The sequence below is a fragment of the Protopterus annectens genome, chromosome 9.part0 (genome assembly GCF_019279795.1).
Source record: "Protopterus annectens isolate FY-2018-M chromosome 9.part0, PAN1.0, whole genome shotgun sequence".
In the NCBI taxonomy this organism is placed as follows: Eukaryota; Metazoa; Chordata; order Ceratodontiformes; family Protopteridae; genus Protopterus; species Protopterus annectens.
The window spans coordinates 683892920-683910490 of NC_056743.1; the positions used below are offsets into that span (position 1 = coordinate 683892920).

At 42.4% G+C, this 17571-nt stretch overlaps 1 protein-coding gene across 1 annotated transcript in view; it reads left to right on the plus strand.

The window, feature by feature from the left end:
- The first annotated feature begins 12045 nt into the window (after positions 1-12045).
- POU5F1 (POU class 5 homeobox 1) overlaps positions 12046-17571 on the plus strand; it is a 63557-nt gene continuing 58031 nt past the window's right edge. Inside the window, exon 1 of the mRNA XM_044082444.1 lies at positions 12046-13066. Within this exon, the coding sequence (XP_043938379.1) occupies positions 12422-13066 (645 nt within the window). The 5' untranslated portion in view covers positions 12046-12421. The remainder of the gene's footprint in view (positions 13067-17571) is intronic.

The following is a 17571-nucleotide window of genomic DNA, read 5'->3' on the forward strand; positions in this document are numbered from 1 at the left end:
TCTCCCCCAAAAAAGGAAGCCAATCTGGTGGTCCCCTGCCATAAACAAACTCTACAACAGAAGGAGGAAACTGATGCGGAATAAGGTGAAGTCCCAAGACTGGAAAAACTCCCTTATCAGTCTCAACAAAAAGTTGAGATCACTCATCAAATCCTCTAAAGCTAGCTATGAAAACAGAATTGCAGCAGATAGTAAAGACAACCACAAGGCCTTCTATAGTTACGTATAGAATCTCCATGGCAATACCCAGATTTGCTCAGCGCCACTGCACAGTGGTACCTCCTATACCAAGCCAACAGATATTGCCAGTATACTGGCCAACAGATTCAGTGCCAACTTTACCCTTCTCTCCCCCCAAAGGACCAATCACAATACCAGTAAATTGCCAGGCACCCAGTATTACTGCTGCATAGGTTAAAACAGCACTGTCCAAGGCCAAGAATACAGCTTCTATGGGACCTGACAATATCCCTGGTTGTGTTCTACATGAACTACAGAGTGAACTGGCACCTCACCTCTGTGCTCTGTTAAATCACAGCCTCACCTCAAGTTTTGTCCCTACCGAATGGCGCACTGCTACAGTCATCCCTCTCCACAAAGAAGGACTGACTACAGACCCTGGGAACTATCGCCCCAGTAGCCTGATGAGTCTGATATGCAAAGCTATGGAATGCATCATCATGAACCTAATAAACAAGGATATAGGGAATCTCCAAACTCTGGATGCCACACAGTTTGGTTTTGTGAAGGGTAGATCATGCCTGCTCAACTTGGTCGACTTCTATGAGTCAGTCACCAGAGCTGTGGACGAAGGCAAGGTGGTTCATACAGCCTACCTTGATCTGGCCAAGGCTTTTGATACCATTCCCCACTCAGGAATCATAGAAAAACTCACTAAGCTTGGCATCAACCCTTATATCACTAGGTGGGATACAAACTGGCTCACAGATAGAACCCACAGTGTGAAAGTAGCTGACTCCAAGTCAGACTGCTGACTAGTCACGAGAAGAGTCCCACAGGGTTCGGTCCTGGGTCCTCTCCTGTTTGGTATCTACGTCTCTGAAGTCCAGGCCAACATGAAGGGACTCTGGCTGACAAAGTTCACAGATGATTGCAAGTTGGTAGCTATCATTAACTCCCCAAGTGATGTTGACATCCTACAGAATGGCCTCACTGAGACCGACTGGTGTCAGAACCATGGCCTTAAGCTCAATGCCAAAAAATGTGCAGTCATCCCCTTTGTGAAAAACCCTGTTCCCATGAATTACCACATTGACAGAAGTCCACTGAACACAGAAGGTGTTATAAGAGATCTAGGAACACAGGTTGACAGCAACCTCTCTTTTGATCACCACATTGCCACTGTGGTCAGAAAGTCCTTCTATGTGGCACATCTCATTACTAAGGGTTTTGCATACAGGAAGAAAGAGGTCATTGTCTCCCTTTACTTTTCCCTCATTAGGCCTGTCATCGAGTACAATGCCCCATTTGGCATTACCTCACTAGACACCTGCAACAACTGGAAAGGCTGCAAATGTACCTCACAAAGAGGATCCTAGGACTTAAAAACTTTTCCTATATGGACAGACTCAAAAAACTCCAACTATTCTCTGTATTGTATCGCCTACTAAGAGGCGATCTCTGCTTGACTTACAAAGCCATGTCTGACCCAGCTCTGTTAGAAATGCTACATCTAAAGAAATCCCAATCCCTCTGCACCACACGCTCCAGAGACCTCAACCTCAATACCACAATTAACAGAACATGCTGGAGGGACAGGTTCATAACCCAGAGATTGCCCATGCTATGGAACAGACTTCCCATACATGTCAAACAGAGCAACTCGCTGACCCTCTTCAAGAGAAATCTTGTTGAGTGAATGGGAAACAGAAAATTCACCCCAAGGATAACTCCAGTGGCTCTACTTGACAGAGCCACTGAGAACTAAGGTCGGGTGGCACTATGCCAGGGTAATCCTATGGCTAGGCTTGTAAAGGCCCCAGGGCCATTAGCCTAGTACACACTTATGAACCTATAATTGAATGTATGACAGACCATTTCATTTTGGAACTGAGGAGCATCGACTTTTTCAGATTCAGCATGAGGAACCTTCCTCCTAACCTGATGAGGTACACTTGAAAGGTATGCATGCTTCTTTGATTAGGATTACTATCCTATAGCTATCATTAATTTTGCATGTTGCTTGACCTTACATGATATTAGAGCCTAGGAAAAAAATAATTCTAAAAATCCTGCCAGGATATATTGACTTCCAGATTCTGCCTATCGTTTAAGTTATGACCTACAATATAGTCTTTATGAAGCACAACAGCAGTCTTTTTCCCGTTAGTGTGATTGATGTTCCACTGACTTCACCAAAATCAGTGCTGACTGTAATTCTAATAATCTATCATAAGATCATAGGAAGTTACTAGGCTATTGGCCCTGAGACCCTTATAAGCCTAGCTAAGAGTTTAGCCCACGTATAGACAAATCAGCACCCTATGCCTATGTCCAGCAGAGACACGGGTGGAATCCCAGGGATGTATTTTCTATTTACCATCCAATTATCCAGGTTGCACTTAAAAAGGGGTAAAGAGGTACTCTGCTTGACGTGGAGAGGGAGTCTATTCCACAGATGGGGGAACTTCTGGGACACAAATCTGTCCTGCCAACAAGTCCTATTGATGTCACAGACCATGTTGAGGCCGCGTGTGTGGGTTACTCGAGTGGAGCTTGACTTACAGATATGCAGCAGTCCCATCAAGGAGGGGTTCAAGATCACCTTGTATGCCAGACAGAGGTCACCTCTGAGGAGTTGTATGAAACTGAGTAAAGGGATAGGGCTTTTAGCCTGTGTATGGAAGATGTTTGAGGCCCTGGATACTCCTGGTGAGGAACCTCTGTGGTCACTCCTGGTGAGGAACCTCTGTGGTCTCTCCAGCTGCTGCATGTGCTTTGTGAGGTATATGCCAAATGGTGCATTGTACTCAATAATGGGCCTTCTAAGGGAAGAATACAAGAATGTTATGACCTCCTTGTCCCTGGATGAGATACACTTATTTATGAGGTGGACCATGTAGAAAGCTTTCCTTACAATGGAAGCAACATGGTGGTCAAAAGTCAGGTTGCTATCAATCTGGGTGCCCAAATCTCTTGGAGACCCTCTTGGAGGATGTCCACGTTACTAGGGGAATTGATGACAGCACCCAGCTTGCAGTCATCTGCAAACTTGGTCAGCCATAGCCCACTGATTTTGGCATGCACCTCAGCAAAGTATATCTCAAATAACAGAGGCCCCAAGACTGAATCCTGGGGTATGCCACTCGATACGGGTCTACTGCTTGAGGTAGTTTCCCCTATTTTGACCAGGTGGGTTCTATCAGTGAGCCAGTTAGCTACCCATCTGGTCACATACAGATTGATGCCTAGTTGAGAGAGTCTATCTTTTATGCCTGAGTGGAGAACAGTGTCAAAGGCTTTGACCAGGTCAAGGTAGGCAATGTGCACTGTCTTCCCCTCATCCATGCCTTTGGTGACTGCCTCAAAAAAGTTTACCAAATTTAGCAGACATGACCTCCCCTTGATGAAGTCAAACTGTGTGGCATCGAGTGTTTGGAGGTTGCCAATGTCCTTGTTAATGAGGTCCATGATAATCTGTTCCATGTCCTTGCAGATCAGGCTAGTTAGACTGATGGGTTTATAATTTCCCGGATAGGTGGATGATCCACCTTTGTGTAAAGGGATGACAGTGGCTGTCCTCCACTCAGCTAGGACAAAGCCAGTACTCAGGCTTTGGTTGAATAGGGCGCCTAAAGGTGCTGCAAGTTCCTGCCTGAGTTCATGTAGGATGCAGCCTGGGATGTTATCAGGTCCCATGGAGGCTGTAATTTTTGCCTTTGAGACAGCAGTGATGACCTGATCCCTAGATATAAGGCGAAGTAGAATTAAAACTGCTTATTGTTGTTATTTTGGCAGCTAGGACATTGTTAGTTTTTACATGTACTCTGGCAGAGTTTATATTTCTAAAAAGATCTTTTGGTGAATTAATATGATTTACTATTATTTACCATGGCTGTCTTTACACAAGTTCTTAACACTGAATTTATGACAGACCCTGTCAACGTAGACCTGTGAGGGAGGTTGACTCACAATTAGTTTGTATTTCCAAGCTAGAGGTCTTGTTGCAGTCACCGCTCATTTCTACTTGACTACATTTATTACAATGCCATTTAAAAGACTTCTACATTTAAAACTGTATCATTTAGGTGTCTGCTTTTCTGAGTGATAGCTATTTGGAAGCAGAACATGGCACAAATTCTTGTTCACAGCTTTCAACTGTCCCCGATTTTGCCTCGTATCATATTTTGCCATATCCCTAGTCAAATGTTTGATCTTGTTCTGCTAACTTTCTAAATGAATTACATCAATATTTAAAATTGTTTATTATTTTATTCACCCCACCCCATTATTTTGAACAATGTTGCGAGCTGTTCCATTCTCAATGGGCAAGTGTAAGACATGCTGGTGTTGTGTATTTAGAAAGAAAAGATATCACACACCCAAATATGCCTGGGTAGAAACTTAAATATAGGTGGGTGAACACCTGTCCTTATTAATGCAAAACAATCTTGAGTGCATGGGGGTGGAAATGTCAGAAGCGTGAGATATTTTATGTGCAAAGTTAATAGCAAATTTTATATATATAGTAGTTTCTGTGTTGCCCAGACCTTACTACTGAAGCTCTGTTCATCAGTAAGACTGGTTAGCTTTGAGCAGACTATCTGTGGTTTCAGCTCAGAATCTGTAGTTTTATTGGCCATTTTGGGCTATTTCTATCCCTTTTATCTTTCTGTTTAAAAACCCGTGTTTGTGCAGTTTTGTGCATCGCGCAGCACCGTTTAACTAGGGTTAAATTATTCCCGGTGCCAGTAAGTCTGCTCTCCAAATTTTCCCTTCGAACTAGCCAGTCTTTGGGTTTTAGCACTCTAAACTGTCTTCTTTGTGCTCAGCAGTTGTTCAAAACTTGCTGCAAGCACTAAATAATCTACATAATACTGCAGCACTCAACTTTCCTCACTTGTCAAGAGGAAAACAGATTTTAGTACTTAAAATATAAGCACATTTCCAGGCATGTCTAAGGGTCAGCTCCCGGTGTTTTCCCCTGTCCACCTGTATCTTGGGGCAATGTAGCAATTGCCTCGTACATTGACAACCCTCTCCTCCTACCACCCAACATCACAACCTGTGAGAGATGCACTTATATAGCCAAACTGGATGCCAAGCTCTCTCCAGCCAAGACTGGACTAGTCAGTCAAGAGGAGAATGTAAACACCTGCACCACACCTCACTCAACACATAGCTCATCAAAACCTACACCACCTAAACCAACACATAGTAACACAAAACATACACCTACATTCACAGAGGCTCTCAATAAAAATCTGCCCAAAAACCAGAGACCGCCAAAAGTGAAACGCAAGCAAACACCACCCCCCAACACCACCCAAATGACACCTAGCCCACAAAATTAGTGTGCCACTCAACCTTTGCCCATAAGGCAAAACAATGTACCCAACACACTAGTCATAGATGACTCTATAGTCAGGCACACTGATGCCTCACCCACCAGTCTAAACAAGAAAAAATTACTGTCAGCTGCCTATCGGGTGCCAGGATCTGTCACATAACATGCACTCGGGTCACTCCACAACAAGTACAAATATGACTCTGTCATTATCCATGTTGGTGTGAATGACCTGAGATGTACCTCCCTGGACTACATGAAAAGAGACATGGAGGAGCTGTCCGATCTTGTAGCCCAGGCAGGTATGACCCTAGCCCTGAGTAGTATCCTGCCATCGCCCAAAATGATACCACAGTACAAGGACAAAATGATTGACTTCAACAACTGGCTAAGCTTCTGGTGTCATTCTAAGGGCATCCAGTATCTGTCTACCTGGGATGACATGCACGATAGACCATGATGCTTTGCCAGAGATGGCCTGCACCTGTCACCCCCTGGGATTCTAGATACTGGCTAAGGCTCTTGCCACCCCTATAGTGTCTTTTTCAGGCAAGGTTCAAATGACAAACTCACCACCATAGCAAGTACAAGCAAGCAAAATCTGAGAGTAATGCTACTCAATGCTAGAAGTCTAAACCTCAAAATGCACTCACTTGAGGCACTCCTTAAGATAGAGAACATCAACATCAGTGCAATGACAGAGACCTGGTTCAAGGCTCCAGAGAGCACCCCTGCATTACCAAGCTATAATTCATACCACACCTTTCAGCCACCTAACCTGGACCAAAACACTAAAGGAGGAGGCGTGTCCATATTCGTTAAGGATATCCACACCTCCAGGCTAATTGCTCAACATAATGCATCCAAAATTATTCAAGTGTAACTAACACTGGGCAAGACTGCAATCCATGTTGTAGCTTGTTACAGATCCCGCACCATGCTCCAGGATGTCCACTTCACATTTCTTGATATATTGGACACAATTAAGGTACATCCCAATACCCTAATAATGGGAGATTTCAACTTCCCCACCATCAAATGGGAAAACTTCTTATCCACTAACTCATTTGCTCAATGTTTTTTGGCATTCATAAATTCCAATGCCCTGGATCAGCTTGTCCATAACCCCACCAGGAGCAGCAATATCCTGGACTTGGTCATTACCAATGTGGGTAACCAATGCTCCATGCCAGTGGTCAACTCCTCGCTGGTCAGATCCGACCACAAGCTAATCACCCTAGACATCCATATCCTGCCCCCACCCCCCATTAAGTAAACCACAGTAAAAAACTTCTCCAAAGCCAACTTCATGTTTAAAACAGAAGTGGCAAACTTCACAACACCCATTCAGACAGGAAGCAGCGGTACGACTGCTGAATCCTATACAAATGCACTGTATAAGCACATACACGAGTGCATGGATCGTGCCATCCCCAACAGAGCCAAGATGCTATCCTCCAAAAAAAGGAAGCCAATTTAGTGTTCCCCTGCCATAAACAATCTCTACAACAGAAGGAAGAAACTGTTGCAAAAAAGAGTAAAATCCCATGATTGCAGGAACTCCATGGTCATCCTCAGCAAGAAGCTGAGTTCCCTCATAAAATCCTCCACAATGGTACTAGATATACAGATTCAATTAATATCGCCAACATCCTGGCTGATAGATTCATTGCAAACTTTACCCCCCTTCACCCCCCCAAAGGGACCATCTCTATACCAGAAGAATGCAAAGCCTCTGTAATCATGGACGTACAAGTAAAGACTGCACTTTCCAAACCCAAGAACACAGCATCCATGTTACCAGACAACATCCCAGGCTGCATCCTGCATGAACTACAGAACGAACTGGCACCCCACCTAAGTACCATCAATCATACCCTCAATTTAGGCTTTGTGCCTACTGAATGGTGCACAGTGATGGTTATCCCACTCTATAAAGGGGGTGCCACAACGGACCCCGGGAACTACCGCCCCGTTAGCCTGATGAGCCTGGTCTGCAAAGCCATGGAATGTATCATCATGGAGCTTATAAACAAAGACATAGGTAATCTCCAAACTCTAGACCCCACTCAGTTTGGGTTTATAAAAAGTAGATCATGTCTCCTAAACCTGATTGACATATTTGAAGCAGTCACCAGAGCCATGGATGAAGGTAAGGTGGTGCATACAGCCTATCCTGACCTCGCCAATGCTTTTGACATCATCCCCTACTCTGGAATTATAGATAAACTCACTAGACTGGCCATAAATTCCTATGTCACAAGATGGGTGGCCAACTCGCTCACTGACAGAACCCACACAGTGAAAGTAGCAGACTCCAAATCCGACTTCAGAAGAGTGACAAGTGGAGTACCACAGGGTTCAGTCCTGGGTCCTCTCCTGTTTGGTATTTACTTCTCAGAAGTCCAGGCTAATATAGCAGGTCTTTGGCTAACAAAGTTCAAAGATAACTGCAAATTAGGAGCCATAATAGAATCGCCTAAAGATGTGGACATTCTACAAAGGGGCCTCACTGAGACTGATGCTTGGTGTCAAAGTCATGGCCTCAAGCTCAATGCCAAGAAGTGCATTGTTACCCCCTTTGAGAAAAACACTGTACCCATGAACTACCACATAGCCAGTAGCCTACTAACACTGAAACTGTGATAAGAGACCTTGGGACACAGGTGGACAGTAGCCTCTCCTTTGATAATCACATTGCCACAGTAGTGAGGAAATCCTTCTACATGGTACACCTCATCACAAAGGGGTTCTCCTCCAGAAAAAAGAGGTCATTATTCCTCTCTACTAATCCCCCATCAGACCCATTATAGAGTACAACACCCCATTTGGCATGTACCTCGCAAGACACCTACAACAGCTAGAAAGGCCACAGAAATACCTCACTAAGAGGATTACTGGCCTCAAACATACACTATATGCAGACCATCTCAAAACAAATCCAGCTCTACTCCGTCGCATATCACCTACTCAGAGGCGACCTCTGCCTAACATACAAAGCTATGTCAAACCAGATCTGTTGGACATGCTACACTTAACAGAATGAAACGGCTCCCCACTTAAGCACCATGTTCAATAATAGCCTCGCATCAGGCTTTGTGCCCACTGAATGGCGCACAGCAACAATTATCCCACTCCACAAAGGGGCAGCCACCACTGATCCCAGGAACTATCGAACTATTAGCCTGATGAGCCTGGTCTGCAAGGCCATGGAATGTATCATCATGGAACTCATAAACAAAGACATTGGTAACCTCCAAACTCTGGATCCCACCCAGTTCGGGTTTGTGAAAGGCAGATCATGCCTCCTGAACCTGATTGACTTCTTTGAGGCAGTCACCAAAGCCGTAGATGAGGGTAAGGTGGGTCACACAGCCTATCTTGACCACGCCAAGGCTTTCGACACCATCCCCTATCCTGGAATTATAGCTAAACTCACTAAACTAGGTATAAATCTCTACGTCACAAGATGGGTTGCCAACTGGCTCACTAACAGAACCCACACTGTAAAAGTTGCAGACTCCAAATCTGACCTCAAAGCAGTGACAAGTGGAGTACCACAGGGTTCTGTCCTGGGACCTCTCCTGTTTGGTATCTGCTTCTCTGAAGTACAGGCTAACACAGAAGGCCTCTGTCTAACGAAGTTTGCAGATGACTGCAAACTAGGTGCCATAGTCAAGTCCCCACATGATGTGGACATCCTACAGAAGGGCCTCGCTGAGACAGATGCATGATGTCAGAGCCATGGCCTCAAGCTTAATGCCAAAAAGTGCAGTGTCATCCCCTTTGGTAAACACTCTGTACCCATGAACTACCACATAGTCAGCAATCTACTTAACACTGAATGTGTGGTAAGAGACCTTGGAACCCAGGTGGACAGTAGTCTCTCCTTTGATAGTAACATTGCCACAGTAGTCAGGAAGTCCTTCTACGTGACACACTTCATCATAAAAGGGTTCTCATCCAGGAAAGAACAGGTCATTGCTCCCCTCTACTCGACACTCATTAGATCCATTATAGAGTACAACGTCCTTTTGGAATGTACCTCACAAGACATCTGCAGCAGCTGGAAAGGCCACAGTAGTACCTCACAAAGAGGATTACTGGCCTCAAACAAATGCCCTACACTGACCACCTCAAAAAACTCCAGCTTTACGCTGTAGCATATCGCCTACTCCGAGGTGATCTCTGCCTAACATATAAAGCTATGTCAAACCCAGAGCTGTTGGACATGCTACAACTAAAGAAATCCCAATCCCTCAAAGCTACACGCTCTAAGGACCTAAACCTTGTCACCACAATAAATAGGACATTCTGGAGGGATAGATTACTGTCCCAGAGACTTCCCATACTCTAGAAAAGGCTACCCATCTATGTCAAGCAAAGTTCTTCATTAGCACTCTTCAAGAAAAATCTTGATGAGTGGATGGGAAATAGGAAATACACCCCAGGGATCACTTCTGTGTCTCTGCTCGACAGTGGCACAGGAAAATAACTTTCTTGGGTGGCGTAAGCCAGGGAACCTTGTTGGCTAGGCTTACATAGGCCCTTGGTCTGATAGCCTAGTACCTACCTAAGAACCTATAAAGAAATCCCAGTCTCTCCGAGCCACACGCTTCAGGGACCTAAACCTTGTCACCATAATAAACAGAACATGCTGGAGGGATAGATTCCTGTCCCAAAGACTTCCCATGCTCTGGAACAAACTACCCATTCGTGTCAAACAAAGCTCCTCATTGGCCCTCTTTAAGAAAAATCTTGACAACTGGATGGGAAATACAAAGTTCACACCGGGGGGCCACTTCTGTGGCTCTGTTCGACAGGGGCACAGGAAAATAAATTCTTGGCTGGCGAAAGCCAGGGAACATTTTTGGCTAGGCTTACATAGGCCCTAGGGCCAATAGCTTAGTACCTACCTATGAACCTATAAATATATATATATATATATATATATATATATATATATATATATATATATATATATTTTTTTTTTAAATTTTATTTTACATTTGTTTACTGGAATGGTCCGACTAGGACAGTGCCCATTTTCAGCGGAAGCCCGGGATGAAAAGCTCCACTCTAAGCTTAAATACAAATTATCACAACAAGTAATAGAAATTATAAACAAAACTAACAAAAAAATGAGTGTTAACACATTTGCAGAATAAAAATGTAAAAACAAAAATATATACATAGTATCAAATAGAATAAGACTTTAGACATTTGAATACAGACAAATACATTTGTACTGCGGTGGTGGTGCTGCGGTAGCATCGTCGCCTCACAGTAAGACGCTGTCCGGTTCGATTCTCAGCTAGAGCATCTTCTGCGTGGAGACATGCGTGAATGGGCATACCTTCGTTGAAGGTTGTGTGTCAGGGCTGGTAACTCGGCACGTAAAATTCAATTACCAATCATTAGCGGACTGGAGTTCCGCTGTGGCGACCCCTAACCGGGAAAAAGCCGAAAGACTTACTACATGGGTGAATTTATATGTTTGGAGGAACATAACATTAGTTAGGAAATTAAGCAGGGAGAATCACTTAGGCAAAGTAGTGCATAGTTAGTAATACTTCTGTGGTGAGAGTTGCAACTAGGAATGTAACTACTTATAGAGAAGTAGTGCTCTTAGAAGGGATATATATATATATAATGCAAATAAGTATGTACTGGTCATGCAAAACCTTACATTCAGGCTAAGATTCATTCTCTTTGGATATCTGAACAAATAGCAAGTTAGCAATCCTAACTCAGAAGCCTGCCATTAAAAGAGAAATATCAGGAAACAACAGAATACAGTGTAACCAAATGCGTTTCTTAACACTAAAAATAAAAAATATATATCTGGAAATAGAATGCTAAAATTCCACAGTAACTAATTTGGAAACCACCAGACTTCGCTAAAAATTGAAATGTTTCCATCTGATCTCCCATTCGTTATAAACATTCATTTTTATTTCAAGTCCTCTGAGAAATATTTGGGGGCAAGGATAGCTCAACCGAATGCTTCTTTATACGGTGTAAGAATTGTTTGCAACCAAACGTTTTTCTGCTTTGAATGAACATCCAAAATGAAAAACTGGATTGGTGTTTTCTCCACCTTCTCGGCCACTATGTATGTAAGGTGTTAATTTAATCTTTTGTGTTGAGACACAAGCTGCAAATGGGCTCTCAGGAAACTGCCCCGCAGGAGAGCTAGTCCAATGTTTTCCCCCCAAGAGTGAGCAAGCTGGTAAGGAACATTTAGCACCTTTTTATCAAGGATGTGATGCTATTTAGAGAGTGTCCCAAAATAGGTTACAATTCTTTAACTCTGCTCAAGGGGTGGGGGTGGGGAGGCCAGGGATAAAAAATCCTGAAAAACGTTATTTTGTCAGCGACACTTTATCAATATAGCTTTCAAACTCCTTTCGTTGGGAACAGATCTTTTTGCCACTATGTAATGGAGACCATCAAGAAGACCCCTCAGGGCTTAAGAGAACTGCTATTGTCCCCAGGTAAATGACAACACTGGTTGGAAGCGGTTAGTATGGAAGCAATTAACATTCTTAAAGATGAGCTATAGGTTTGAAGGGGAGGGGGCAAAGAAGTTCCCTGGTACGGAACCCCGCCTCCCACTAGTTGTGCATGCTCCACAATTCTGATTGATCTTGGCTTTGAAGTGAGATAAAGTATGGCAGCACTGTGATGAGATCAAGATCTATGACCTGGAGAGAAAGGGGGATCTTGCATTAGCCTATGGGGTGTATGAAATCTACATAGGAATGTTGAATTAATCAGAAGAATTACTGCCTCACACAAACCAGATTAATTAGTAAGACTTAGTAGGGTAGGAGGGGGGAGAATCACACTTGGCTGCGAAGTGTGTTGTGCTTGTAAAGCTATCAAACCGTCATGGCAAGTCGCTTGGGACAAGAAGTTGGGAGGTCCTACAATTTATCAGCACAAGGTATGCACCTGAATAATGGGGTGGCTCAGGAAGCGGGCTACAGTGTATCGCCCGATGGATTCAGCAGCATTTCGACACAAGGTTTCGTCTTTAAGGGAGACTATGGACACCCACCAGCAGCGGATCAAAATTATGTGGACCCAACAGGCAGGTTTGGTGGTGCCCACGGGTTCTCCAGGGCTTGGTACCCATTCCCAGCCACGGAAGCTTGGCCCCATGGTGGGATGGTAGTAGGACACCACCCGTACCCAAATGGAGCTTACGAGTCCCCAAGGGTGGACATCAAACTAGAGAAGGAGGAGAATAACTTTGATTCAAAAGCTTCCACTACCATTACCCAGCCAGGGACAATTTACCCTCACCATCCTTGGAATCCCTGCTTCTTCTCCCCAATCTCTTCAGGTGGGTTTGTGTCCAGCATTTCTATACCCTCCAAAAATCTAGAGACAATACCAATTCCTCATGTGGAGCCACCAGTAAGTCCACGGTCCAGCAGCGAAGACAGCCCTAGGAGTAAAAGCAGTAGCCCCTGCCCTGGGGTTGAGCAGGTGAACGGCAGCAAGGAAACCGCATACGACAGTGGAGATGAGGTAAAGGAGTATTTTGGTCATTTTTATATTTTTGGAAGCGGCTGTGAAATTGTTGCTTAGCGTAAATGTTAGCTATTCCCACATGCTATGTACTACCAGGTTTTATCCATATTTATTTATTTAAAATAAATAAACAAATAGCGTGAAGGTTAGGTCTCCACATTCTACGTACTACCAAATTTTTATCCATATTTATGTATTTAAAATAAATAATAAATGGCGTAAAGGTTGGCTATTACCACATTCTATGTACTACCACGTTTTATCTATATTATCATGCGGCTTACTAAAATCAAGCGCAGAAAAGTCAGATGTGTTGCTTTTTCAAGCTAAGTCCATTTACTGACTTTGGATGAACAGTCTAGATAAATATTTAGTTATTATGTGTTCTCGACCTGAATGCCAAGATTCACCTGCCGAGCTTCGCCAATGTGAATTTTTTGGCACCTATTTCTCAAACATAATATCAGGGCTGCGATCCGTGACCTGATCATAACTCTTTGTAGGAAGTTACTTACAACATACCTTTCAATTGCCCCTGTTTTATCTCAAATTGCTCAGTCCCTCTTTATTCCTCATAAAACTGGTGACGTTTGGAAAAATGGTGGTGAAATGCACGTAATAAATAATGAAAATAATTAGATTTATTGGGGGAGATGAAAATAATTAGATTTATTGGGGAAGATGGACATGAAAGGAACTTTCGTGAGACCCGACCATAACAGCGCTTAGTGAGTGTGTAACAATTGTTGCAAACCTCTGAAAGTACTGTTACGGTCGGGTCTAGCGCCACAGAAGCGCTTTACCAGTTGGTGTTACTCCCGTTTGGGGGGGGGTAATCACGGCGCTCCACGCATTAAAAGTATGTTACAAAACATTTTGCACACACATTTTAACTTTTTTTTCCAGAAGGGCTGATTTCTTCATGTTCACATGATGGCGGAGACAAGTGGAAGTGTTTTTTTTTTTTTTTGGGGGGGGGGGGGGTCCAGGCAGCCTGGGAAAGTTTTACCTGCCAAGCAGTCCGCAAGTTTACCGAAGATGGACTTTTTATCAGATTACTAGTTCTGAAGTATATTATGGTAAGCCTGCCTCCAGCTACAGAAAAGATCTTATAGATGCCAAAAAAATGAATAACTAAAATACCAGTCCTTCTGTAAATTTATTGTACCACACATTCATACCTTTCAATCTCTTAAGTGCAAGAAATCTGGAGAAAGCCAAATATAATAGGGGGGCAAAGGTCCAGAAATAGGGACAAATTTTAAATATTGCTTTTATAGTCTTAAAAAAGTTGAAAAGATGATGGCTTTTGCATTAGTGTGCATTTTCTAAAGGGTTTGAAAGTCAGAAACTCAAACCTCTGTCATTACTTAATGACTTCAATCCTCAGTGATTATCTGGAAAACCTGAAATATTTTGTGGAACGGACCAAAAATATGAGGGAAAAATCTGGACAGTTGAGAGGTGTGTAAAATTGCATACTAGTAGCTAGGTACTGTCCCTCTGAGTAGTCGCCAGACTAGTATTTTTTATTAGTCTATATAAACGTGTTATATTTGTTTTATTTATTTGTTTTACATTTGTTGACCGGGCTAGTCCAACTGGATACATGTCCATTTTCAGTGGAGGCCCGGGGAGAAAAGCTCCAGTTACACAGCATAATAGAAATTTACAAAAACATTCTATAACATTTAGATTTTACATTTGTAGCAATGGACATTTTAAGAACACCATTGAGATATGCAGTAGATCTTCTTCTTTTGGCTTTTTCCCAGTTAGGGGTCGCCACAGTGGATCACCCGTCCGCTTATGATTGGCAGTGGAGTTTTACGGTGCCAAGGTGCCAGCCCGGCACCCAACCTTCCACAAAAGGCACACACACACTCACACCTAGGGCCAATTTAGAGTGTTCAATCCACCTACTACATGTCTTTGGGATGTGGGAGAAGACTGGAGCACCCAGAGGAAACCCACACAACCACAGGGAGGACATGCAGACTCCGCACAGAAGGCACCCCAGCCGAAAATCAAACCGGAGAACCTTTTGCTGTGAGGTGACAACGATAACCGCTGCACTACTGTGACCACCCATGCTATATGCAGTAGATAAAGGATGGAATATAGAAACCACCTGAGTAGTACAAAAGACCTATGCAAGCTGCTTGCAAACAAACTTGCACCACATTAGCAATTCGTAGGCAAGACATGTGTAACTTGCATATGTAAGGATTGCATAATGAGAACAGTATATGCCAGAAGGATGCTAACATATGCAAACAGTGATTCAGGAACACAGATACTCAATGTTCAGATGAAATGCCCAAGTATAAGTCTGGAAAGCATATGGAAAAATAGTTTGCATAGCAGAAACAATTAGAGGTTCAAGATGACCTGTTGACAAGACATTTTGGACCTCAATCAAAATTTATAACAGACAGAATTTTTTCTTCTTTAATTGCAAATTTGGACTACATCAAATAGTTTCTTCCATTTACTACTGACACCTCATGGAAAACTGAGTGGTACTCCTCTTTTGTACAAGTTGCATTTTAGTCTCAATGATTCTCAGCTTGGAAACAACTTAAATCAGAACATTCAAAAAAAATATTCATCAGAAGTAAGTTCATACCTCTTGAAGCAGGAAATCTGGACAAAGACACAAATAATGGGGCTAAGAAGCACTTTTTAAATATTGCTCTTACAAATTTAAAGTCGCTAGAATAACAGGTTTTGCGTTAGAATTATTTTTTTTCTGAAGGATATAAAGTCTGAAACTTAAATGTCTGCCATTATTTTTTGACTTAAGTCCTCAATGATTTGCCACAATTTTCTAGATAAAAATATGAGGCTAAAATCTGGACATTCTGTAAAAATGTAGACAGTTGAAAGGTATGAGTAGGTTTACATATGCTAATACCAAGCCCCCTGAGAAGTTTATGCTTGAAAGAGACCCTTTCATTACTGGATAGCATTTGCTTACTAACCATCGCCTTCAGCTTATCATTTTTACTAAATGTGCTGCATCCTTTTTGATGTTGTAACAAGCACCTTGATGCAATGAAGACAATTCATAAGTAATAATAAACTTGACTTTTCATATTTTCATACACTTCCAAAACAAGTTATGGGATTCTTGATGTACAGAAACACAGCATACATTTTTATTTTATTTATTTATTTGGCATTTGTTAACCGGGTTAGTCCGACAGAGCTGCAGACCCCTTTTTCAGCAGAGACCTGAGGAGAAAAGCTCCACTGATAAACAAAAACAAAATGTTATACAATATTAACATACAAGTGTATATACACAGGAGAAACAGAATACAACCTATAAATGAACATGTTAGAATACAATAGTAATATTGAGGGTTTAAACAGCATCTAACAATTCCCATCAGAGATAAATTCAAGGTTGGTAGACTACCATAAAGGCCTTAAATGAGTAATTGTGGTAAAGTGTGAGAGCTGGGAGGGGGAGGGGAAAAGGAGAGCGAGTAGTTGAGGTGGGAGTGGGATGGGGTACGGGTCCAGAAATTAGTAAATTAAGTCCTTTACAAGTTTTTTGAAGTTATGGGAGTTGTCATTTATTCTTGGAGAAAGGGGGGAGTTTGTTCCAGGCACTGGCGATGGAGTGGCTTTATAAAAGTTTGCCACTTTTTTTATTGGATTTGTATCTTAATTGCAGATTACTACCAATGTGCCATTTAAAAGATAATGAAAAGTCTATTATCATTCCAATATCCTCGAAGAGAGCAAGTGTTTCAAATTCTCTTCCTTGAACTTGATAACTAGGATCAAGTGAATTTTTTTTTTTTTTTTTTTTTAATGAAATGTCATAGATTTGCATTTGTTACCGTTGAAGTTAAGGTTGCTGGCTGTGACCCATGCTTGTAAGTGGAGTGTTGCTGGAGATCGGTATTGTTACACTGCTTCACTTGATGCCATCAGCATAGAAAACAGCGTCTTAGTATTGATCCCTAACAGACTCCAGTTGAAGTTTTGACAACCTGATTATTATTGTTTATAATTCCACATACCACCGTCTATTTTTTTCATGAAGCAATCTAAGCAACAATGTGTTCTGACAACCATAGATTTTAATAATGTATCAACCAGGATGCTATGGTTAACGGAATTAAATATATTTCAAAAAACTGTTTTATTAATTGACTTTGAACTTCTGATGCCCAATTGACTATACTGTCCTGCAAAGCGGTTTGATAATACAAATTAATGAAAGATATTAACATGTGTTTGCAGGGAGGGCTGTACTCCCTCACCCTGATTACTAAATAATTACCTTCAAGACTATACAAACTCAGGAGAAAGGGAAATGCATTTATTCACTTTCCTCTGCATCACATAGACCTCAGAAAAGTGTCTAGTTAAAGATCAAAGATCGGTTTGGGGATTCACATCTGTGGTACAAGGGTACACAGTCCCTATCAATGTTTAATTTTTCTTTAGTATGTCACACTGGTTTATCAGGTGGTGGTAAGATC